Consider the following 25,498-nt stretch of genomic DNA (forward strand, 5'->3'; position numbering starts at 1 on the left):
TGTTTGTTTTGATGTTCTTTTGACATTTTTCTCTAAATGGGCACATTTGATAGCCTGTGGGCATTCAGTCTATTGTTTTGACATTTTTCTCTAAATGGACACATTTAATAGCCTGTGGGCATTCACTCTATTATTTTGACATTTTGTATGCTTAATAATTCATGATTTAAATGACTAAGTAAACAAATTAACTTGATAATCCCTGTAGAAAACACCACTCAGCATCCTCATGGAGAACAGAGCCATTAACGGGAGTGTGATGGTGGCGTTTAATAAGCTGCGTGGTTACTGATGATAGTGAAATGATAATTATGATTGTATGACTCAGCAGCACAGTGGAGAACACTTAAAAGTCGTCAGTGAAAAGCAGATAATTGTAGGTTTTATTGGTGAGTGCCGGCTCTGCAGTCAAGCTAACATGTTGTTTATTCCTGGTTGAGTGGGACACAAAGACACCTATAAGCAGCTTATCCTGAATAATAAGACCATAAACAGGATGCGAGGCGGTGTTCAGGATATGAATCACATTAAAAAAAACACTGTCATTTAATCCTGAGACTGAGCGTCGGACCGAGGGTGGTGTGTTTGCTCTTGCTGTGTACCTGCCAAAGAGAGGAAGAGGATGTGGGGACAGATATGTGTCTGTGTTTGTGTTAAGGTGGTGGAGTTAAACAGACTCTCCCTCCCTCCTCATGATAACCTATTTGTAGAGAGTAGCATCCTCTCAGTTTCTCTTTCACACTCTGCTGCTTCCCTCCATTAAAGGGTGCTCTTGTCTGCGTTGGGGGTCACACTGACGAATGGTCTCCACAGTTAGTCTGTTTGGCAGCGTTTTTAAGTCTGGTAACATCCACTCGGTGCTTCCCTGCAATCCTTCTGGACCCTTCTTCTAAACCGTCCTCCAAAAGTAAGACAGAGAGAAGTTCATTGGTGGACAGTTTAGGGTCATTCACCTTTAGAGCATGCACTGGCATTTAGGTTCTCCCTTTCTCTTCCATAGCTCTCTGCCTCTCATAGACACACACACAAAGCAGGGCTTTTGCAGAGCTCCAGACTGTGAGCATTTAGTCACATTTTGCAACCATGGAGCACTACCGCGATGTGCAAATACTATTATTATATTCTGAAGAGCTGCTTATTTGTTTTCAGCTTACAGTGAGTAGATCATCACGTTAAACCGTGCTGTAACAGTTCAACTTACTGAGTGGTTGATCTCAACAGCATTAATGGGTAATGTTGACCTGGGTGGGAATGTGTGTGTGCGTGTGTTGGTTTGTCAACCTCATGACCATTTTGGACAGATCTTAGCTGATCTTCATGTTAAAGTGGCTGATAAACATGTAATCATCCTGCTTGATTTCCGTCAATGTGTTCAGTCGGGAAGTGAAACGAACGCCAGCAAACAGCATTTGATAATAGCCATTTTGGCGAGGAGCCAGTCGGCATGTGGAGTTTAACATAATTCTTGAAATCTAATTGGCCAGGAAAGATTGAAACTGGAGCTGTTGTTCATTACAAGCCTGCGCTGGCTTACAGCACACGACAGGAGCCAACGCTGGTGTGTTTTAGTCGGGCTGCTGTGTCAGGGTGACATCTGAGACTCTGTTGTGACACCTACTCAAAATTCTGACAAAGGAAGGAAGCAGTATCTTCTCAGAGAATAAGTAAACAAGCCTCAACAGTTTGTGGTGTTTAGTGCTACAACCTCAGTGCACATAATGTGTTTGTGATGAATTTTGTGTCATTTTCTATCCACTTTATTCCTTGCCTCCATGATGCCTTGCATCAATTATGGACTCGACCTCTGGCGCTGTTGATTTCCAGTGGTTTATGTTTTTTATTTTTTATTTGTATTTACGGGGACAGCGCACATTAATAAACATTACTATAAATGTGCCTGTGTTAGCTATAGGCAAATTTTCAAGTTAAGATAGCCATTAAAAACAGTACTTTGATCCTCTTTCCTAGAGCATTTGGGAAATAAAACATGTGGAACAAACCATCTGTTACACATCAGCGGGGATAATGTAACAATGACATATTCTACCTCTGCCATCTCTGACAGCCATCTCAAAGCATTGTTTGTTTTTTGCTCTTGGTTTTATCATTTCTTATGTCAAAATGTTGCCAACTTCGAGTAGGGTGTGTACAAAAATACAGGACAAATCACATACTGTACTGATTCTGTTATGCACAACATATTCAGTCTTTCAATAGAGAACAATCTGATATTGTTCAGGTCGGACGAGTTGCAACCTATGCTGCCCTGTAGTATAAGGTGATCAGAACTGTATGGCTAATCACAGGAACAATTTCTTTTTGTTCTGGCTGCATGTCAGCACTGTTGTTGAGCCACAAATTGAGCATAGTCTGGTTTTTAGCAGTCTTAAAGAAGTGGGCAGTGCAACAGGTACCAGAGCTCTGGAGGGAGATTGTTGAAAATGCTAATTTAACATTAGTCAAATATTTGTTTAAAAACACGGAATTTGTAATTAGTTCCTTTTTCTGTCAGCAGCAGTTTGAGGAATTTGAGTTGCAGGACGGACAATAAATCAGTCTTTTTGGTCAGAGCTGATCAGATTGATGGATTAGAGGAGCCGCTATAGAGGCGAGTGAAAGCAACTGTTAGACCCAGTACAAGGAATGGTTTCATTTTTAATGTGTCTGACGTTCTGCTGCATCGTCCATGCTCAGAGTACTCTCTGTGCTCTGACAGTGTGGCGTAATGAATAACTTAATGCTATTCCAACAGCTCTACTAATGAATAATGCAAAAAATATAAAATCAAAAGATGTTTTGATTGTGGTAGGTGACCATAAATGAATGAATATGTTGGAAATATTCTATTTCTATGATGGTGTTTGTTTCTTTTAAGTTTGATGAGAGCTTCCTTACACACAAGTTGGCATGCAGTCCAGTCACCTCAGAGATTTTTTCTGACGATGAGGTAACACCCAGACTCATTTTCATGTTCTTCTGGTTCCTCCAGTCAGTTCGGAGTCTCGAAGACTGACTGTTGAGGCAGCTTTCAGTTTGGGAGCTACTGTTGTGCCATGACATATGAAGTTTGTGCTTCTCTCTGTAGTTTACGGTAAAAATCAAGTTTGGATGCTGCCAACTGCTTCAGGCAAGTAAACCACAGTAGCTGCGGTTCCATAGACAATATACATAGACATATTTATTTAATCCAGTTAAAATCATACTGATTTTTAAGATGAAGATTACAATGTTAAATAAAGTGATTTAATAAAATGTGCAGTTACATGCCTCAAAACATTCAATAAGAAAAAAACTAGTTAGTCACAGCATTAGTTCCACCTGCTATGCTTGAAATATAAGAGTTTTTTTTCAGCGTTATTGAGAAAGCTTCAACATATAAAGTATAGAAAGAGAGGAATTGGCTCTGCCTGTCCATACAAGTTAGTGGTAAGTAATATAAGTGTAACACAATTCACATCAAATTATGGATTTGGGGAGTCTTGACACCCCCTATTATGATGATTTGAAACCCAACAGTTAATCGATGACTTGAGAAAATAATCCAACTGTTAGTTGCAGCCCCAACTTCTTCCTTTGTATATGAATTTAAGATGAATGAATGTTGTTCTGGCCACAACTGTAGATGATTAGCTAATATAATTTTTCTCCACCTGCTGGAGTGCTTGAAGCTCACACTGCTCCTCAGTATAGAGTCTATAAATGACTTAAAATGCTGTAAAGTGATGGTTGGTCTGTCTCCAGATCCTGGTTATAAAGCAGTTATGTTGTGTGCATAAGTCCAGATCCTGGTCTGTTGCTGCCTACTTCTCAAGATTTATGACAATGATGTTGAGATCCCTGCAGAAATCTGGCACTCGGCCCGCTCTGACTCTCAACCTGTTAATAGAGTTTGACCTGGATCTAATTGGGGCTGCTGGGAAATGGTGATAAAAGGCTGCAGGTTGTGATGAGGATGGGCTGAAACATTTGAGAGCTAGTCATAGCCTTGATTTGTTTTTTCCGCCTGTTTATTTGTTTCTGTTTTGCATGCTGCATGAAAGTCCATTAAAATGAGGCTGGAGTCTGTGGTTACACTTTAAAGATGACACAGTGTAGCTTACTCAGTGTAGTGTCCTATACATTCATTTCGCACAACTAACTTATTTGCCACCACAAATAGATTTTCTAAAGGTGATGATATGTTTGGTATGTGTGCAAAACCAATATTGACCAATATTGGTTTTTCAGGGCTGATATAGATACAGATTAATAGTACTTAATGAGACTGATAGCCAATATTTGGAACCGATATGCATTTACAATAAAAATGAAAATATTTGTCAAAATTTAGAATTTGGAATAAAACAAACTCCAATGCAAAACTTTGTTTAAATGTAAATGTTTAATCAAAACTGAAACTTTCAACATCATATACAGCAAGTTACCAGCAATTTTTTTTCAGTTCAGTGAAAATCTAATTAAAGAATTGATGAATAAAAAAGCTCCCTGAGATTTTTACAAAGTAAAAGTTCTTCCAATGCTGACACATGCTTTGCTTGTATTGCAGACTGCTTTTCCTGGCATTGGTTGAGTGTAGTACAAACACTTTTTTATTAATTAGTTTTATCGGCGATCATTAAAATGAAACGCCAACAAAGATAATCAGCAAAATGGTAAATATTGGCCCCAGTGAACGGTGAGGCTGTAGTGTGTCAACCCCAAGTTCATTGTGCTGGCTCTGAAAGTTCGCATTCACTCATCGCACTCTACTTGCTTAGATAAATGGATCAGTTACTTACAACCCAACTCAAACTGCTACTGAAGGATAAAAACAACTCATGATGAGTTTCGCCTACACTGCATTTGTTGACTCGCAAAAAGAAGTGAATTTAGAGAGGCAGCGCAGAATGATTAAAAAAAGGGAAACATATGCACACTTGTTGATTTTGAATTTCGATGATTGTGCTGCCCTCCCCACACTGAGATCACTGAGGTCTACAGTCAGTCGATGGTTTGAAGAAGCTGTTCAAAACTGACCTGTTTCAGAAGCACTTTATCCTGTAACGGTTGTTAGCCTTCGGTGTAATTTTTAGTGTTTTCTGTATCCGTGTTTTGTATTTGCATTCTGTGTACATTTTATTATTTGCACTGTACAGCCCCTTGTAGATTCACAAAGGGCTTTTTAATTAAAGTTTGCTTTACTATACTTTCTTTACATATGTATTCAAAGGATTAATTTTCAGCTTTTTGCTAGCAGCATCGCTCTAGGGCTGGTGTTGTTGATTTGTTGGTCTTAGTCTACAACTTTGCAAATATTGTATGCATCTTCGCTAAAAAACCCCTCAGTATTGTAGTCTAACGGTGAAGAGAGCATAGTTAAGATTCAGTGTCAGTTTAGTTTTAAATAGTAGTGAAATTGCACGTCATTGGAGAAAAGCTGAGCATACAACTAGATAAGTAAGACTTGTAATATACTGTAGGAGTTCTTTTAAAGTTTGGAAACCGATATTTTAATATAAGTTCCCAATACATCAAGATGTTTGCTGTTTTCCGTGGAGGCATCAGAGAAAAACGAAAAAAGAAGTTTTCTTCATAATGTCAAGGTAACGTGATATGACTTATTGATTTAAAAAATCCTTTTAATGTGTCCAGTACTTCAGTTAATGACCAAATACCTGCATGACGTTCCCATCTGCCTCAGCTGGTCTTTATTGTGTTAATATGAAAAACTTGGATGATGAACATGTCAAACATTTTGCCTGTTCAACGCCAGCAAATTTGAATTCAGCCCAGAGGAACGGCTGCAGACTCTTTGTGTTGTTAGTCACTAAAGTTTTAAAACAGGGCTGTTTTTTTTTTAAATAACTCATTAAAAATCAATTAAAGTTGAGCTCTGATAATGTCAGACACAGTATTTGAATAAATTTTGTAATTTAACTCGTCAAAGAGTCACTAATAATAATTAGAATCATCATAATAATTAAAATAATAACATTAAAATGTATTCGTAAAGCAGTTTTCAAAACAAAGTTACAAAGTACTTAAAAAAAGAGACAATAGACAATAATAAAATCAATAAATAAAATCAGTTTAAAAACAATACAACATGGTACAACAGGAGCTACACATGAAAGATAAAGAAAGGTAAAATAAAACAAAATAAAATAAAACAATCAGTAAACTAATAGATAAGAGAATGCATTTGTATGTGAATAGGTCTAACAGTGAAGTGACTTACAGATAAAAATGATCGAGGAAAAATCTGATGGATGAGTAACAGGATAGGTCGGATAGTCCTGCTCTAAAGCACCAATAGATTATTGCAGTGTGTTATTATTAACTTTTATTTACTTATTTATTATATTTATTTTCTTTTTGTCTTTTTTTTTGGCTTATGAGTGAAGCAAGCCACTTTCATGTGTTCATGTGTTTCATGTGCTCATTTCGTGACCTGGTTGCTTTCGCTGTTGATCAGTTGCTAATTTCAGTTTGTCCACAGTCTTTCTTTGGGTAAGAAGGAGGTCCTCTGTCATCAGGCTCAAACTTTATTTTTTCCCCAATACTCTTCATTTCTGCGTCTCTCTTGCTCTTGCTGTGTGTGGTTTGTTTACTCGTCTGCTCAGACAAGCTGTCAACATCATTAATGAAGACTATTATTATCAAGGAAGCACTTAATTCTAATCAGTGCAGATACAAGTCACACACAGGGTTTTCACAGGAAGTGGTGAGCTCTTTGATTGAGCTGTTTGCCTTCATGTTTCCCTCACTCTGCTGTGACTTTGAGACGTGCTGCTCTGATTAAACACCGCAAAGGAAACGTATAATACGATCAATCACCGTTATCTCCGGAGCTGACAGAACCCAATACATCTGATCACATGACTAATTTAATTACTACTGGGCTGACATAAACAGTCATTGTCAGTGAATGGCTCTAATTTGCATCTGTCGTGGTGTTATTGTAAGCCTGTGAGATAAATTTAAATTAGTCTGGAACAGTTTAGGCTGCAGTTTATTATTGTTTATGTTATCTGTTAATCTGGTGGTTAGTTTCTTGATGATCACTCAAAGTGACGTCTTCACATTGCTTGTTTTGTTTGTATGGATGTCCCGATCAAGTTTTATGCCCCCGATCCCACTCCGAGTCATATTGAGTGTCTGCCAATACCAAGTCCCTATCTGATAAGTTTTTAAAATCAATCCAGTGTATATGTTTGATAGTTTGATTGCTTTTCAGTGCAATAAAAGAAACATGTCTGCATCCAAACAATTCCTTAAAGGCTTTATTTTATTTCATTTTTACAAAATAATAAAAGTAAACAAACTAAAAATATCTTTATATCAAATTTCCACTTAGTACAGTATTTGCTTTTTTTTCTAGAAAATTCTACAATTCTACAATTCTACAATTTCATTTAGCAGACGCTTTTATCCAAAGCGACGTACAACACAAGTACACACAAAATAACAAGTAAACAAACTAAAATGTCTTCATAAATTGATTTTAGATCCACTTGATGCTGCATCTGTTTGTTTTTTTGTTGATTTGTTTTTTCCAAAAAAATTACAAAGTAAACGCACTTAAATACGTCCTCAGAAATAGCTCTCAAATCCACTTTGCGTTGCACTGAAATAAAAGTACAAACTCAATACAGCTGATCCCCTTCAGTTAAAAACGATTAGATCAGCCCACATATCGATCTTTGAGATACGATCGGGACATCCCTAACAAATACACTCCGACTTGAGTGTTGCTTCTGAAATATATTTAGCTGTATTTTGACATATTTTAGTGAAACACAGTTTAACTGTTCATACAGGTGGACAATAGAAAAATAAATTATTTTGAATGATTTGAGAAGTGCCTGTGGTGTGGAAACATCGTCACTATTTTGATTTGTTTTAAAGTGACACTAACTTGCAAGTAAAACAGCCGTCCAGCCTTGAACCTTCGTCCTGTGACTGCAGCTGTCCTCCCGTCCTGCAGAGGGCAGACTGTTAATCCATCAGGCGGAGGTGAGGAGAAGGAAGATCCTCCTTTAAGCCTCTAATTAAAAACCAATCCTCTCAGCCTCTCACTTCCTTAACCCACTCCATCAGGGAAAGTCTGTAAAGCAGAGGACGAAGGTTTGCCCAAAGCAACAGGTGAAAATATAAATGCCAATTTTACTTACTTACTTAGTTAATGAAGGATTAAGAGATGTGAGGAGGAGAGTAGATGCTGGATGTCCACGTGTGTCTTAGCGAATACTAAGTGAGTGTTGGCTAATGCTTATGGAGTTTTTTATTGTCTTGGTGACGGATCTGAAGAGAGCTGAATGAAGGAGGACGAGGTCGGATGAAGCCGGTGTCTGTACAAGAGTAAGAAACTTCTCTTGAACTTTGGCTTCAACCTGATCACAGGTGATCGTACCTGCCGTTACGAGGACAATTCATAAACCGGTCATGTTAAGCTAATTTAAAATATTCTGGAAAATGCATACAAGAAAATGCATTATCTACAAAATGTGTCCTTTTCCTGAGTTCTGGTCAGTCAGACAAAAGCTCTGCAAATCAGGGATACTCAGATTTGTCTGATGGGGCCGTTTTTGCATAATGACAGGAGGCCAGGGGCCAGCCATGGCACCTCCATACACGTTTCTGGGATTATAGAACATTTCTGGGATTTTATACATTTCTAGGATTTAAATTAGGAAGGTTCTTGGATTTTAGGACGTTTCCAGGTTTTTAAAATGTTTCTAGGATTTTAGAGCGTTTCTGGGATTGTAAGACATTTGTAGGATTTTTGAATATTTCTAGAGTTTTAGGATGTTTTAGGGTTATAAAATGTTTTGAAGATTTTTTGACATTTCTAGGATTTTAGGACATTTCTAGCATTTAAGTTTTTCTTTGCTAGGACTTAGGTGTAGAGGATCCTCCACTGGTACTTTTTTTCAATAAACAAGCTCTTTTCTGATGCAGTTTTATGCACTCTGGCACCTTGTATATACTAAAAGTACAAATAACAATTCTCTGTATAAATCACTTTATTTTTATTGTGAATTAGAATATGTTTGGAGAGCAACCTGGCACCCTATCAGGGGCCAGATTTGGCCCGCAGGCCCTAAGCTGAGTATCACTGCTGCACTGATAGCTTCCAGTCCCACCAAATAGTTTCCATCGTCAGGCATCATCAGTTTCTTTCTCTTCTTAAAGGCCTTAAAAAAACATTTGTCTCAGTCAGCGTCTTGCTAATATAAAGGATATGAATGTCATAAATGAACACACAAATTTCCAAGTTTAATGTTTTCATAAGAGAGATTATCATTCTGTTTATGCACTTCTTGCTAGATTATACATGTATATAGTATATATATTCTATTATGTTACATTAAGGGCAGGACCAGTGTAAAAATATTTAAACCTGTTTGAAATAACACCAAACACCTGACCAAACTGGTTTACCCAATATGTAGTTATTGTACTTGACTCAGTAGCCACTCCCTGATGGATCATAATGACACAGTGTCCTTACAGCAAACTACAGTCTGACTGTCACGTTTCATCGTGTCATATCAGAGCTCTCTGTCCGCACTGAATCCAATAAACAGGCAATTCTGTTCCTTTATATAAACAAAAAATGTACCTATCGGCTGTGTTCACGAGAACAGACTGGAGATGGGTGAGTAGTTTATTTGCTATTTGCCTACGTTGGTACTATTCAAACAGATAACACGTTTATATTGTGGCATTTACTGGAAATTATGTTTAATATAACCAACAGGAAATAGCCTAACTTGTTATTAGTGATGGTCGTTTACCGAAACTTTCGGCTCCCTATAGCGATCTCCCTCCAGTCAGCTGCCACTTTATTTAGGTTTTTGTATTGAAGAAAGGAGGTTTCGTATTGATAACTCCTTATTTGAACTTGAATACACCGTTCCTCGTCCTTTAAGGTGCTTTTGAAGCAAGCAACAGATATTAATTGAAATGTATAAATCTGGTAAAAGTTGAGCTCAAAATCGCGTCAGCTGCAGTCAGTCATGCTTATCTTTGTCATCAGTTTCAAATCCAAAATGTTGTCATATACTCATTTGTCATATTCAAATATGTCCCATACTCTGCCATGTCTCCTCTCGTCTCCTCAACTCTCTGTTAAACACAGGGTGTGTCGCTCTCCTGCCTCTTCTGAAACTGATCTCTTTCATGATGCCGTGCTCGGCTCACATCTTGTCAGACTCTGTTGAGTTGTAGATTTAGCGCCATGACATTGTTGGCACAGATTGATGATGAAGGGAACTTTTTAGATAGCTAGAATCTGTTTTACGGCAAATGCAGGTCAAATCGGTCAGCAAACGGAAATCAGCCCAATTCTACAGACGAGGCCAGTCAGAGACGATGAGTTGAAATCACTGTCGGTCCTGCAGTCTGTGTGTATTTAACATATTCGAATCAAATATGATAATTCTCAGCAAAACCTGCATTGATATACAAAACCCAAAACATTTGCTTAACCCTCAGGGAAGGTTTGACACATTTTGTGTGGTTTTCTTTCATCTTGTGGTCATTTTGGCTGTGTTCATGCATATGGCATAAATTGTCCAGATTGTGTATTTGAATGTAATCAATGAATTTGCAGCTCAGCTCCTACAACAAGTCTAAAATACACTGTGGAAACTAAATAGTTACATTCAGACTGTTAAGGTCAAAAAGTGCTCCGTTGAAACCCATTCAAACTGACATCTTTGATCCCACAGCCATCAGAGCAGAAAAACATGACTTGTATTATTTCTGGGTGTTATTCTGGGCTTTTGACTTGGAAATTCTCATTTTTACTATTTTCCAACTGATGATGTAATTTTTACAATATTTGTACATATGGAGAAAATACATGCTATTTGTGTGCTGTCCCAGGCTGTGACCATTAAAAAAACTTTGCATGTAGTATATTGCGAATAATTCATTTTTCTTTTTTTTCAATCTAAAAACGTAGTGGCATCATGACAAAAACATTTAAAGGGCTAAAATCTCGAAAATTTATGAGTAATTTGTATTTATTGCCAGGACTGATGTTGGTTAAAAACATTAAGTCAGTGAAAAAACCTTAATGTATAATATTTTATACAGCCCAATTTTGAGAGTGATACAAGTGTTTGTAATATGAAAGCGGGCCTTAAGGGTTAACAAAGCTTATTGCAAAGTAAATTGCAAAATATTATTGCAAACAGGACAGTGTGCGGGCAGTTTCTTTTCTTTTCTTTTTCTTTCTTTGGCCAATTTCCTGCATGAGCCTCCACATTCAAATTTTTCTTTTTTAATCTTGAATATTTGATGTTATGAGGGGCTTTAAACACGTTTGTATTGTTAAAATGATGGACAAAACTACGACAAAAAGAGGCTGTAAAAAAACCTCTCTGGAATTAGAAACTGGAAGTCTGGGACACTGCAGTAACATGTGACCTCTAAGTCCTTTGACATTCAAAATATATTCAAACAACAGGTTGGATAAACTTGCGTATGTCTTCTCATGCTTTGGAGCAGATTTTACAGCATTCCCTGCTTTTTAAAGTTTGGTGATAAAACTTCCAGCTCTTGTCCAGTGACTGAATAATATTTGTTCCCCCTGCAGTTTTCCAGAGAGAAATGTTATCAGACGCTCTGGTTTTGCTGCAGTTTGCTGTTTTATTTTCATGGGGAAATAAGTCTTAGAGGTTGTAGTTGACACTTAAAAAGCTCTGTAGGAAGTCTAACATTTGCACCTGCAGTCAGGTTGTGTTTGTGGCGAGTAGAAAGTGTCTGTGCTCCTCAGCAGCGTCATTCGTCATTACTATACTGACCTCTTCACTTTGCCGAGTTTACACGTCGCTGATTCAGTTTGTTTATTTATCACATTAAGCTGCAGGGTGGTGATTTTTTTCTTCAGTTTTTGGCTACAGCAGGTTCAGCTGGTTGTAGTTATCTCGCCTTCAGACTCGAGCTGTGAAAACATTGAATGTAGATGAGAAATACCTGGAATTCATTCTCGCTGGAGCCACGGGACACCAGTTTATTCTCACACTGCTCAGCAGGATAGGGTTTTGGGTTTTGGGCCTCTCTCAGTGACTCCTCAGCGGTGGGTATGAAAACTCTGCTTTTTCACTCTTCCCACCTAGATTAACCCTTCGTGTCCAGCCCGAGATCAAACTGGTGACAATCCAAGCTGAAGCACACTTTTTCTTCATCTTGGTTAGTTGCTACCCTGGTAGCAACTAACAGAGATCCAGTTTCACATTAAACTCCCCAAAGAACAGTGCAAAATTCACTTTTTAGGAAGGTAGATTTTTCAGAGTTGGTTACAATATTTTGAATTTATGAAATATGTCCCTTTAGTTCAGGGCTGTTATCACGGGGGAACAGTTCGATTTTCAGAGCTTGTGTCTGTGATTTTAAAAGTTAGGATGTTTAGCTCAGTCATGTGACAGACAGGAATCCTCCAAATGTGCCTGATGATGTTAACCAACTGAGATCGATTAGAAAGAATCAGTGTGCTTTATTGGGTGTCACCATGTTCTCGTGCTGATCAGAGAGAGCAGCGTTAATGTGAGCAGTTGGTGATTCATCCTGTAATCGTGATGCATGAAGCCAGGAAGTTAAAAAATTACTGAGAGACCTTTTTGTCCTGAATTTGTCAGGTGGTGCCTCCTCACTGCAAGCCCCATAAATCAAACATTTATTTTTTAATTAGACCAAGTGGGTGTGTTTGCTGAGATTCACAGTGATAGGGAGACATTATACATGGATTTTTATGATCTCAAGTCAAGTTTCCAGTGGTTGCAAAGAAAAGTTCTGCATGTCTTTGTGTATGATGTCAATTATAGTTCTTAGGAAGAAAGAAAATCAGCAGGCCCGGCTAAAATCTGAATTGGCCCAGGAAAAAACAGTCGGTGCATCTCTAGAATTTCATAATTTCTCAACATTAAAGTCATTACACCCTAAAATAAAACAATAAATACTGACACGCATAAGTTTCAGCCGCGAATACAGTTTTCTAATAAGGAGGGAGCTTTGATAATAAAGTTAGATAAAGTTAACTCACAGTAAAGTGTTTTTAAATAGCCCATCATAGTGACATGAAAAATGAGCTGACAAAGAAATAAAAGTTTTTTTTCCTCTTTATTGTGAGTGAAAGTGAAAGCAGGCTTTGTTCTGTTTTTAAACCCCCGTGGGTTTTTCTTTTTATTTTGACGGAGCTGCTGTCCTTTTGTTTCCTGCTGTCTTTAAACGCCGCCAGGATGCTGTCAGCTTCCTTCTCCCTCCTCCTTCCTCTCTGGACCTCGCGTCTTTGGTCCTCTGCTGCTCGCTGGAGGGAAATAATCGTTATCATCATCACTGTGCATGATAATAGGCATTTGATTGTGGAAGTATTTAACAGTCCAGCATGCTTGAAGCTGTCAAAACACTACGATTGAAGTTTTTCAAATGAGGATTATTCTTACTTTTCTCACAGACATTTTGTAGGATTGTTTTTGGGCACACCAAACAGTAAATGTACAAAACAAAACAAAACAACAAAATCTCACAACAAACACTACAAATAACAACAAACGTTATGAAAAGTAAATGAAGTGCAACATATTACTCATTATTATCTCTTGCATTCAGTGTTCAAATGAAGCTGCTCAGAGGCCAAACTCTGATTTAATAGGTTGACAGAATGAGGAAAAAATTAGTTCCTCAACCTGTTCAGTCGAGCCTGTGGGACTCAAATCCTCTGTATGATGGCAACACCTGATATTGTTTCAATAACATGTGAGGAGGGTCAGACGTATTATTACCAGCCAGAGACAACATTCTTTTAGTATACACAGTTTGTAAACTTGGCCCACAATCTTTGAGTAAAAAGTTAGTTTTATGAGAAATGAGTAACCTTTAAATCATCCTTTGATACGTAACACGTCTCATCGTAAATTACTACTGTGCGTACGTCCAGATTGCAGACGTCCAGATTGCAGACCCCGTTGTACATTTGAAATGTAAAGTCATTAGTTTTAAAACAGTTAAATAAAAACTTGTTGTTGAGCTGCAGGCGGCTCCAGCTGAGCTGCTCAGTGTCTCCAGCGTCCGCCTGCTGTCGTACAGCTCGTCTCCATTGTAAAAAGGTGGAGGTTTACAAAAGGTCAGCAGAAAGACTTGAGCTGATTTTCAGTGTGTGTTGACAGAAACTTGCTGGTCTTGTTCCTGTCTGGCCTCCTGCACAGATAAATGTCCTCCAGCAGAAGAATCTGTCTCCTGTGTGTCCTCTCCGCTTCGCTGAAGTTTCTCTCTCTCTGTGTGTTTGTGTTGCAGCTTTCCGAGAGACAACAATTCAGTGAAGATGAGACCATGGTCCCGGTACTAACCTCCAGAAAAGCCAGTGAACTCCCCGTCAACGAAGTAGTGTGTGTCCTGCAGGTACGTTGTCCTCAGACCAGCTGTGTCCTAACTAGGGCCGGGCAATATAATGATATGATATCATATTGAGATATGAGACTATATATCGTCGTGCATATTGCATATTGTTATATATGTTTGATTGAAGCTTGTACGTGAAGCGATTGGTGTGCTTTCCTGTCAGTCATCACATCAGTAGCCACAGTCAAAAGTAGGAACAAGTCACTGTTTTATAAATCATTATAATAAGTCTCAAGTCTTTGCACTTAAGTCCCAAGTCCTATACTTTGAGTTTCGAGTCCTAAACAAGTCATAATGTGCTTTCCGACAAATGTAATGCCAATATTCAATTTTAATGAATGCTTTTTAAAATGAGCATTTATTTGTTGAAACAAGTTTGTTAAAAACTTACTATTGAGCTAATGTAAGTTAAGAATTAGTTCCCGAATTATGTTGCGCAACTTCAAATGCTGGATAAAGTTTGAAGTTGCTGCATCTTAAATTTTGGACCCACACGTTTTGCATTCTGCTATTCAGCTTTTCAGTTTCTCTAGGATTTCATAAACCGTTTTTGTGATGCTACAGCCTAAAATGCATAATTTCTTTTTAAAAAATTGTGATAGTTATATATATATATATATATATATATATACTTTTTATTTTGTGCACTGAAAGCAAAATGGCTTGACTGTCATCGAACCCGTTAATAACCGCTGAGTAACATTAATCGCGTGATGTTACAGTTTGCTCTGTCACCGTGTGTCCGGTAAGTTTTGGTTTAGTTTTGGTTTCTCATGCAGTGATGCGTGTGCAGTCTACATGGCACACCCATGTCCGGTTTTGTCAGTTTTGTGTGTGTGGGCTCATCTTGCAGTTTAAAGAAACGAAAAAGTCATTGGACCATATTAGTTAAACATCGCATGACCTCTCTTTATTTGCTATGGCAGTCCATTTTGTCTTGCTGTTTTTGTTTTTTCCAGTATGATGCCAGGCTGCCAGAAATTCCTGTAATTGGTCCAAAAGTACGAACCATCCAAACAGAAGTTTTCATACTAGAAACAAACTAAATGATGGTTCAGTTTGATTCGAGACTGCCTCTTTTCGTGGGATGAAGGATCGTCTATTTGAGCTTTACCTCTATCTGCAAAGGTTTCACAATTCTAGTTTAGGGTCGGATCAAAGTGAAAAGTCTGAGCGTGAGGGCAAAACAAAGCAGGTATAAAAATGAGCTGGTGAAAGTGTATGTAACTTTTGTAATATTCAGTGCGTTACAGTGAAATGTGATTTTGCAAACCTTTTCCATATGCAGAGGATGCTGCACTGTACGTCATGCATAGAAAATCTTTGACAGCTACAGATACTCAGCAGTACCTTTTAAGGAAAAATACTTTGAAAATACTCACCCTTTCATAAAGTTTGTGTCTTAAGATGAAGAGCATTTAAGTCTTAAAGCAGTCATTGTTGTGTTGATGCTAATATTAAATAATAGTAATATTTATTTTAAAAAAATCAATTTTATTTGTTTCTCGACTGTTGCAATGCTTGCTATCTTTTTTCCCTCATTTTGTTTCTCATGCACCCGAGCACAAAGGCAGATTCTTTGTGTGTAAAAATAAATGTGATCGTGATGCCGACAGGCCGACCTGCAGTTGGGTCTGACCCAGGAGGAGGTGAGCCGGAGGAGAGCCTACCATGGCTGGAACGAGTTTGACATCAGTGAAGAGGAGCCGCTATGGAAGAAATACATTTCACAGGTAAGAAAATCCACCACATTAAGATGGTTCCTGATGCAGGAGTGTTTTTGATTTGTTTATCTTCTCACAACTTTAACCAGACTGAGTGTGTCCGACAGTAAACTGTGTGTTCTCGCTGCTGTTGGCTTCAGTCTGCAGAATTCAGACGACAGTTTGTCCTCATTTGCTAATCTGACAGTCCACATTTTAACACTGCAGAATTATCAGTCTCAGGAAGCTCTTCACACATCCAGCAGCAGCATAAACGCAGCTCCAGGATAAAAACCAATGTACTATTTTTATCTCATGCCTTATAAAGTGTCCTGAGGCTCATCATGTTCCAGTGTGTCATTGATTTGTCACGAGAACACAATGTCGGCTCAGACAGATTACATGTTAAACTGGAAATCTAATTACCAGAACAATACTGCGCTGTGTTATTATAAATATTGGTATTTTCATATTTCATGCTAATGTTTGTGTCATGGCGCTGAAATGTCACATTGGATTACATAACGCTGAAACAGCTTGCATGAATGTCAACTTCCTGCAGTTGACAAAAGACACATTTTGCACGCCAACAGTATTCCTGCAACGTTAAGCTTCTCTATTTAACATGATTTAACATGTTTAGATAATCTGCTGAATTAAAACACAAGACATTTAGAGAGGAAACAAAAATAAAATGAGGCAAGATTAAACACAAAAACAGTGAAATTCTTAATCTGCTGCTTTGATTAAGACTGAATTCAGTGTGCCGTGTCCATCGCCAAAGCTGACTAAGCACTATTTTGGAGTGTGCAAATTGCCACAAACTTGTGGATGTAACAAAATAGAAGAAGTTAACCGCAGCGCTGCTAAATGGGCAGCAACCGACTGCAGACCAGTCAGTTGCTGCCCAGTTACGATAAATTATTCAAATGAAGTGATAAATAGGGATTTTTTTGAATTATTTGACAGCCCTAATTTGATTTATATATTTCCCCCTTTTTTTAAATTGTTCTAACAAAAGAAAATCACATAATTTTCGGACTAAAGCTCAACGGACAGTATATTCCTCTATTCCTTAACCTCTAAAGATAAAATGTTGTTTATCAGTACCAACATCATTTTGGTTTCTCAGTGTAACATCTTTAAATTCAAGTTAAGAAAAGCATTCATTCACCTTAAAGGAATAGTTCAGTGAATAGTTCGACTGACCCCTGTGCCGATGGAAAGGCGGGTGAAGTTTTATAGTCCACACAACACTGCTAGAGGTTGACGGAAGGCGTTGCACTTGTCTCCCAAATGGTGACCAGAATTAAAACATTAAAAAATACATAATAAAACCAGAAAAAGTCTTCATACTGCTCGTCTTAAGTAAGTATCCTGAAGCCCCAACATGCCAAGTTGTTTTGAAAAACGTTGCCGGCAGCATTATTTTGGCCTTGTTGTAGCCTATAGCAATATAGGTTTTTTTAGGGCGTTTTTTCCTCAGTCGATGCGAGGGTCTAAGGACAGAGGGACGTCACATCCTGTAAAGCCCTCTGAGGCAAATTGTGTTTTGTGATAATGAGCTTTATTAATAAAATTGACTTGACATGACTTGAATTTACTCGTGTGGGAGCTGTGTTCATGTATGTGTGCTCACGTGAGACTAAAGAGAGCTCGCGGTATCTGCACGCCAATGTTTACATGACACCTAGAAGCCTCCCCGACACAGAGAGACACCCGTGGAGTTAGCGGCGAGCAATAAGCACCTTTGTCAGATGTAAAACTACTGTGTGTGGTCAGTCAGATTGGAGCGGTTAAATAATAGAAGCAGCCTGAGGGAGTTTTGTTGCTGGTCTGTTTTGTCCACATGAACTCTGACAAGGACAGAAACTGCTGCTGGAGGAAGGAGGGACGAGAGGCCTCTGTGAACACGCAGGTTATATATAGAAAGCCGACAGGAGAGGAAAAGAGAAAGGGAGGATATGGAGGACAGAAGGAAAGGAAATGAGGATGAGACAGAGGGCAGGAGAGTAAAGGAGAGGATGGGTTTGTTTTTTTTTAGCTCCTTTCACACATTCAACCCTCAGATTTACAAGTGAATTCATCTCGCTATCAGCCACAATCTGTCAGGTGTCGATGTAGAATCTGTTCTCTCTCGACCGGACAGGCCTCAAAGGTGAGGAGAGGCACATGATAATGTTATTTATTATTTTATTTAAAGTGAATCTGAAAGCTGAATTTCTGCAGCTGATATTCATGTGTAGATTCATGCATAATCTGCACATTAATCTGAGCTTTGAATGGCAGTCTGAGTTTGAATTTGTGGGCCATAGTGCACGCATAAACCCTCCAGACTGAAAAAATAGTCTCGTCAGAGGTGTGAATGTGGCCATATAGCTTCTTCCCTGGAGTGTCAACATGCTGACGCAAAGAAATAAAACAGTGTCACTAACAGCTGACAGATAAGAAACTTATTCAGCAGGTTTGTGGATGAAACCGTGCAGAGTTAAGGTTTTCGCTGCTGCTGTGTTCAGTCGTTCGTGTCGTCGATGTGGAAAACAGGTCATTTGGATGCTGGAGCTGAAAATAGAGCTGGAACTGTTGGCCTGCTTCAGTCAGTGAGCTCCGCCTTCTCGCTATGGATGACTGACACTTGTTTCAGCTTGTCCAGACATCATGGAAAACACACACACACAGTTTTTCTTCTGTCGTTGTGAGGACAATTATAGGTATAGGAAAAAGTCCTCCCTTTTTCGAAAAGTAGTTTCACCTTACAGGCAGCCTCATAAAGATCAAGATCTCTTATTTAGGAGAGATTTGTGCAAAAGATTCAACATAATGTACAACACACACACACACACACACACACACACACACACACACACACACACACACACACATATATATATATAGCATAAGCACTGACAAACACACAAAAAAATCTTAACAAAATGTACACACATAAAACTGTGGCTCCGCATTAAAAAACAAATGCAAATAGCCTCTTCCCAAAATGTCTCAGTCTTCCACAAATATACCAAAGATATATGCGATTGACTAAATGTCCCTATCTTTTCATCAATTTCTAAAATGTCCCAAGCTTCCTGAAACACTGTATCTTCCAAATGTATCCCAGATTGTCTGCAATTTCCCAAATTTCCCCATCTTCCCAAAATATCCCAAAATGTCCGCAATTTCTAAAATTTTCCTGATCTTCTTAAAAAAAAAAAATCCACTGTTTCAAAAATGTCCTTTCCAAAATCCTTTATAAAAAAAGGCCTCGCCCTACAAAAATGACCTAATTTTACAAATTAACTCAATTCCCCGAAAGCTTTGATATCATACCTTGAAAAATATCGATATTTTATACCATTTACTGGAAAAAATTGACATTGCAGGCAGCAGTTATTATTTTTTGCAGCAGGTACCATTGCATCGATACTGTGGAAAATGAGTTTTGAAACCGTTTCAAATATTTGGAAAGGGTATGTAGTGGTAAATAAATTAATGTTTTTGACAGATTTTTGATCAGTCCTCACAAAGACAGATGGATAAAAACACACACACACACTCAGAGTCGTCAAAATAAAGTCCAGTTTTTAGTTGTTGCCTCTAACTCTGCTCACTGCAGTTTCCGTCTCTCTCTCTCTGCAGTTCAAAGATCCTCTCATCCTGTTGCTGTTGGCGTCGGCAGTCATCAGCATTCTCATGCACCAGTTTGATGACGCCATCAGCATCACTGTGGTATGTTACACCTCGCACTATAATAACACACACTTCAGTCTCTCATGTATTTCGTTTTTTTCCCCTCTTCCTTGGATAAAAACCCCAGGGAGCTAGAGTTCTTGTAAAGTTATAAATAGAGATAGCAGCTTATGGCAGCATCAGCAGTGAAGATGTAGATGCGTGCAGGATATTCACTCTCTGAGAGTTTGGGAATTTAAATTATATGAAACTTATTTTTTCTTTTTGGGGAACTTGTTGTTGCAGCAGCAAATAATTGCATAGATCATAGAGCATAGGTCAGTATTATTGAAATTTCCAGATAATGTGGAATTGAAACTGAAAACTGTTCAGTGATCAAGAAGAGGGTTACAATTTAAGGGGAAGATTTAATTTCTAAACTCACAGTGTTCATGTCATCAGAAAAGTTTTTGTATAATCAAAATAAAGCTATGGAACAGTTTTAATGTGGAGCTATAACAATGTCCAACCATAAACCGCTTTAAAATAATGTATAAAAACATGATTTTCAATGGTGCAGGGATGAAGAACGAGTCTGATCAGCAGGTGTTTACCAAGTTTAATGTTTATGTATTTGGTTATTTGATATTTATACTTTCCTTTTTTATCTTCTTTTTTTTTGTAAATTATGGATTCTGGGTATGTGGGCAGATGCATATATGTTTAGTTAATTAGAATATAGGTTTAAATTAATGATGAAGCTGGTTAATTAAAATCCAATGACTTGTGGAGATGGTGTGAAATTAAATAAGTTTCTTCACACGCCTTTTTGAATATATAAACCAAGTCATCATGTGTTTGGCCATTTCTGTTGTTTTAGATTTTTCATTTTCTATAAATACAGTTTTTTGTCTACTTGTTTAATAATTTCTCTGTTTTTTTGTTTGAAATACATTAAATCAAAAATCAAATAGATTATGTGCAAGGACAAGAAAACATCAGAGAAACATTGCCTTATGTTAAGATATACAATGACATTTCTGTTTTGTTTGTTTTTATTTATTTATTTATTTATTTTGATTGATTTCTGATGAATGATTTCTATATTCTGAGAGCCTTATTAGTAGCTGGAGCCAAAACTGTAGAGTTTGTCCTGAAGATGGCTCAAGGAGAGGTCATGTGGTCATGATTCACATTCACACTCTTATATTCTCAAATAAATGTCCATAAATCAGCTCAGAAGTTGAAGAAAAAAATCATAGTAGAATTTGCTTGAGAATCTTGATGTTTTTAACTTTAGTGTTAGTGTTAAAAAAATCCAGTGATAGTTGTTTATACAGTCGTGGTTAAACTGCAAACAGGAGCATCTGATAGATCATTCTGCACATATACAGCCTAAATATGGACTCATGCTTCCTTTGAGATGCTCATAAATATCTCTGTGACACAATGCGGAGCAGATTGTCATGATTAGTTTTAAGTTTTCGAGGCTAGCAGAGGAAATCTCAAAGTGTCTTGCAGGTTGACGGGCTAATCCAGCCCCTGTTGGGAGAGCCCGGCCTGCTGTTAGGCCGCCAGACATCGAGTCGCAGTCTAAACATTGCTAAATTACAACGTTTGCACATGTATTTAAGCTGGGTGTGTAACAATATTTGTATATTGTTTGCGTACTGTGTCCATTTTTAAAACCTCTTTAAAGTTTTATGTAGATTTTAGAGAGTGTTGAAAGGAGTTTGTGGCCTCACTGAGTTTTCGTTTATGTTGTAAATATTCTGGATTCTGGCTTGCATTGCAGCGATCTCTGTGGAGTGTTAGTACTTTCCTCTTTCACATACAGGGACTGTAAAAACTTTTCACCACCAGTGAAAGTTTTTATATTCTGTGGTTTTACAGCATTGCTGAAATGTTGCTTTTTTGATGCAGATCAATAGAAAAATAGTTGCATAAGTATCCTTTTCCTTCACGTCAGTATTCAGTAGAAGCACCTTTGTCTGAAGCTCAATTTTTTGAAAATTGGTCACAGCTTTGAGGAAAAAAAGTAATATTTCAAAGATAAAGTGGTAATATTTGGAGAATATTTATATATTTTTTTAAATTACATTAAAAAAGTTGCACTGGAAAAAAAAGATATTCATTATTAAAAAAAGTAATAAGTAAGTCAATTTTTTTTTAAAAAAAAAAAGCCAAAATATTACAATAGATGTCTTAAATATCTTTTTAAAATGAATGGCAAGACTGTGAAAATATTCTATTAATAAAGTCATAATATTTTGAAAATAGTACTATATTTTATAATGCAGCCAAAATAATACTAAGAGATAAGTCTAAATATTTATTTTTAATTAATTTGCAATTTTTTGAAAATAAAGTAAAGATTATTCGAGATTAATATTTCACTCATTGTCAAGATATTTTAATAAAAGTTACAATATTTTCAAAATACAGTCGAAAATTACAAAATAAAATTGTTTTTGTTTTTATAGAATTTTTGAAAATAAATTCTTAGCATTTTGAAAAAGAAATATGACTTTTTTTGTTATTTTTGCAAAATTGTATTTATTGTTCTTCATTTTTTGTCTTTTGTTTCAAGTTTGTGTAAGTAAGTAAAAAAAGTCTAAATATCTTGATACTAAAGTAAATATGTTTTAATCCTTGGTTGTAGTGAGCAGGTGAGAGCAGTCTGTCAGACTTTATGTCTCGATTACATTCAGTGAGACGTAACTCGGTGTCCAGTTTCAGAAGCAGATGATTCATAAACGTGATCAGATATATTAACCAGCTCCGTCTGTCTGTCTCCTGACAGGCCATCATCATCGTGGTGACCGTTGCGTTTGTCCAGGTGAGTTCTGTTTGTTCTTGTTTTCATCCACAACAAACAAATTTTCATTTTTAATGACCTCATAAAATATTTAAGGCCACAAACAATGAACAGACCTTTACAGAGTGAATCTTTGCTGCTCACTTTGATATTATAATCACTTATATATGCACATTCATTAATGTCTGACGGTTTTTACAAATCTGTTGTTCTGAGTTTCTGTTGTTTGTCGTCTGTGTGTAGGAGTACCGCTCAGAGAAGTCTCTAGAGGAGCTCGGGAAGCTGGTGCCTCCAGAATGTCACTGGTGAGAGTTTAAATCCTCCTCCTCCTCCTCGTCTTCTTCTTCTGTGGTTAATACAGGCTGTTAATGTGATTCTGTCCAGGTCAGCAGTCACAGCACACAGTGACGGGTTCAGTTTCTACAGCGCACGCTTTCTGTTCAGCTGTTATGCTTGAAAGTTAAAGGTTGAGTGTGTAGGATTTACAGGAATATATTGGCAGAAATTGAATATACTATGAGATACTTAAGGCATTATATTTTATTTTTATGCCAATTTATCCCCCTAAATCATACATACTGGACCTTTAAAAGGAAGACACTTTATTATTACCCACGTTCAATCGCTCTGTGCACAAAATGCACATTTCAAAATTAAGCTTTAAGAAATATTATACATTAATGTAATTAATCTACTTTAATTAAGTTTATTTTTTAAACCAACATCAGTCATAATCATGAATAGCAAATATTCATTAATTTGTAGAATTTTAACCCATTAAAGGTTTTTGTCATGATGCCATTATGTTTTTAGATTTTAAAAGAAAACAAAAAATGTATTATTATTTTCAATTTACTACATGCAAAGTGGATTTTTTTATCATCACAGCCTGGGATATGTCAATGATTAGCAGATTTTTATACATTATTATTTTTTGTGCAATGCTACATACTCCACACATATACCGCTCTGCACAAAAATTGCAGATTTCAAAATAAGACTTAAACAAATTCCCATTAATATTATTTTCTTCTTTCATTGAATTTATGTTTTTAACCATCAGTCCTAATCAAACATATAAAATATTAATTATTTCAGAATTAAACCTCTTTTAAATGCCAGGTTTTGTTTTCATGATGCCACTATATGTTTAGATGAAAAAAACCCCACAATAATTAATTAATTCATTTATTTATTTTTGGATGACCACAGCCTGGGATATGTCAATGATTAGCAGCAACATTGCACAAAAAAGACAATAACAGGTGGAAAATAGTCAAAATGACGATTTCCAAGTCAAAAGCCCAGAATGACACCCAGAACTGCTCTGATGGCTGTGGGATCAAAAATGTCAGTTTGAATGGGTTTCAATGGAGCATTTTTTTTACCTTAACAGTCTGAATGTAACTATTTAGTTTCCACAGTGTATTTTAGACTTATTGTAGGAGCTGAGCTGCAAATTCCAAGATTTAATCTAAAGGGTTAATCGAAGGAGCGTTTCTGAGACGGATCTGTCTGATGGTTGAGTTTGACGAACTTCTCAGGTCCTGATTTACACTTCAAATAACAGCAGAGTGAAGGAGCAGCTGGCCGTCCACCTGGCAGACACACACACACACACACACACACACACACACACACACACACACACACACACACACACACACACACACACACACACACACACACACACACACACACACACACACACACACACCCCTGTAACAGCAGGCCAGTAAGCTGAGAAGGTCTTGTGTTGTGGTTGAACTATCAGGAAAGGATCATTGCTGTGATTTATTTTTCTCCACTTCCTCCCTCAATCTCTCTCTCTCTCTTTCTTTCTGTCTCTCTCCCCAATTTGGAAAGTATTGTACTGTTGTTCTTGTCAATGTCAATATACCTTAAAAGCGACAACTATTATAATTTAACTTTTCAAATAAATAACTTTTTTTAATATTGCAAGAAATTAATATGTTAAGAAAACTGCTGGTTTTTTTCTTAGCTTTTTGAAAAACAGAGGGCTATATTTATAATTATCATCATTACATATACAAAAATTGTTGAGGTTTTTTAATTTTGTTTTTTTAAACTTTATTTAACTTTCCCAGTTTTGTTTGTTTGTTTGGCTGTTTTTTTGTTTGTTATTGTTGTGTTTGTTGCTAATTTTCATATCATTTTCAAGTGATTTTTACGAATTTCTTGCTTATTTATGTGTCATTTGTCCCTAAGTTGCCTTTCCCCCATGTTTCTGAGGTTTCAAAGGGTTTAAGGCTGCCTCTTTGTTTGCACTTGTTGATCGTGTGCTTCGTCTTATTGATTGATATTTATGTTTACATTTAATTAAATTATTGTCTGCAGGAGAAAACCTAAAAACAGTGTTGGCTGTTTTTGATGCCCTCATTAATGTTCTAAAGATGCTTTAATTTGATCCTTTTCCCTGGCTCTTTGTGCATCTGTGAATGTTTGTGTGCAACATGAATTAATGTTTGTTTTTGTTGGATGCAGATTTATGCAAATAAAGATCGGTTTGAAAACTCTCTCTCTCTCTCAGTATCAGGGAGGGGAACCTGGAGCACCTGCTGGCCAGAGAGCTGGTTCCTGGAGACACCGTCTGTCTGTCGGTGGGAGAGAGAGTCCCAGCTGACCTTCGCCTCGTCGAGGTACGTACACACACACACACACACACACACACACACACACACACACACGCACACGCACGTAAACACACTGCTTGATTATCAGAACAAAAGCCATCGTTGGGGCGTGTTTCTAGTGTCCCTGGTCAGTCTTTTATCCAGTGCAGGCTCACTGATCATCGATGTATATTTTTCCAGGAACAAACTGTCCACACACGGTTACACACACAGGAAGCTGCTCAGCACAGCTTCAGTGCTGAGCTTTATTTTACAGCTCCTGTTTCCTT

At 37.3% G+C, this 25,498-nt stretch overlaps 1 protein-coding gene across 4 annotated transcripts in view; it reads left to right on the forward strand.

Annotated features, from left to right (window-relative positions):
• The window catches only part of atp2c1 (ATPase secretory pathway Ca2+ transporting 1), a 51,091-nt gene that overhangs the window by 5,022 nt on the left and 20,571 nt on the right, over nt 1-25,498 (forward strand). The window contains exons 1-7 of one of the 4 annotated variants that reach the window (XM_088084715.1): nt 8,103-8,124; nt 14,284-14,388; nt 16,005-16,121; nt 19,728-19,817; nt 22,561-22,596; nt 22,819-22,880; nt 25,127-25,235. In XM_088084715.1, the coding sequence (XP_087940841.1) occupies nt 14,320-14,388; nt 16,005-16,121; nt 19,728-19,817; nt 22,561-22,596; nt 22,819-22,880; nt 25,127-25,235 (483 nt within the window). In that variant the 5' untranslated portion in view covers nt 8,103-8,124; nt 14,284-14,319. Of the gene's footprint in view, nt 1-8,102; nt 8,125-8,317; nt 8,341-9,519; nt 9,641-14,283; nt 14,389-16,004; nt 16,122-19,727; nt 19,818-22,560; nt 22,597-22,818; nt 22,881-25,126; nt 25,236-25,498 lie in introns of those variants that run through there. The other 3 variants (XM_088084716.1, XM_042489547.2, XM_042489548.2) reach the window with 3 other exon arrangements.

The sequence above is a fragment of the Plectropomus leopardus genome, chromosome 11 (genome assembly GCF_026936395.1).
Source record: "Plectropomus leopardus strain MGB_pleo_1.0 chromosome 11, ASM2693639v1, whole genome shotgun sequence".
Taxonomy (NCBI): domain Eukaryota; kingdom Metazoa; phylum Chordata; class Actinopteri; order Perciformes; family Serranidae; genus Plectropomus; species Plectropomus leopardus.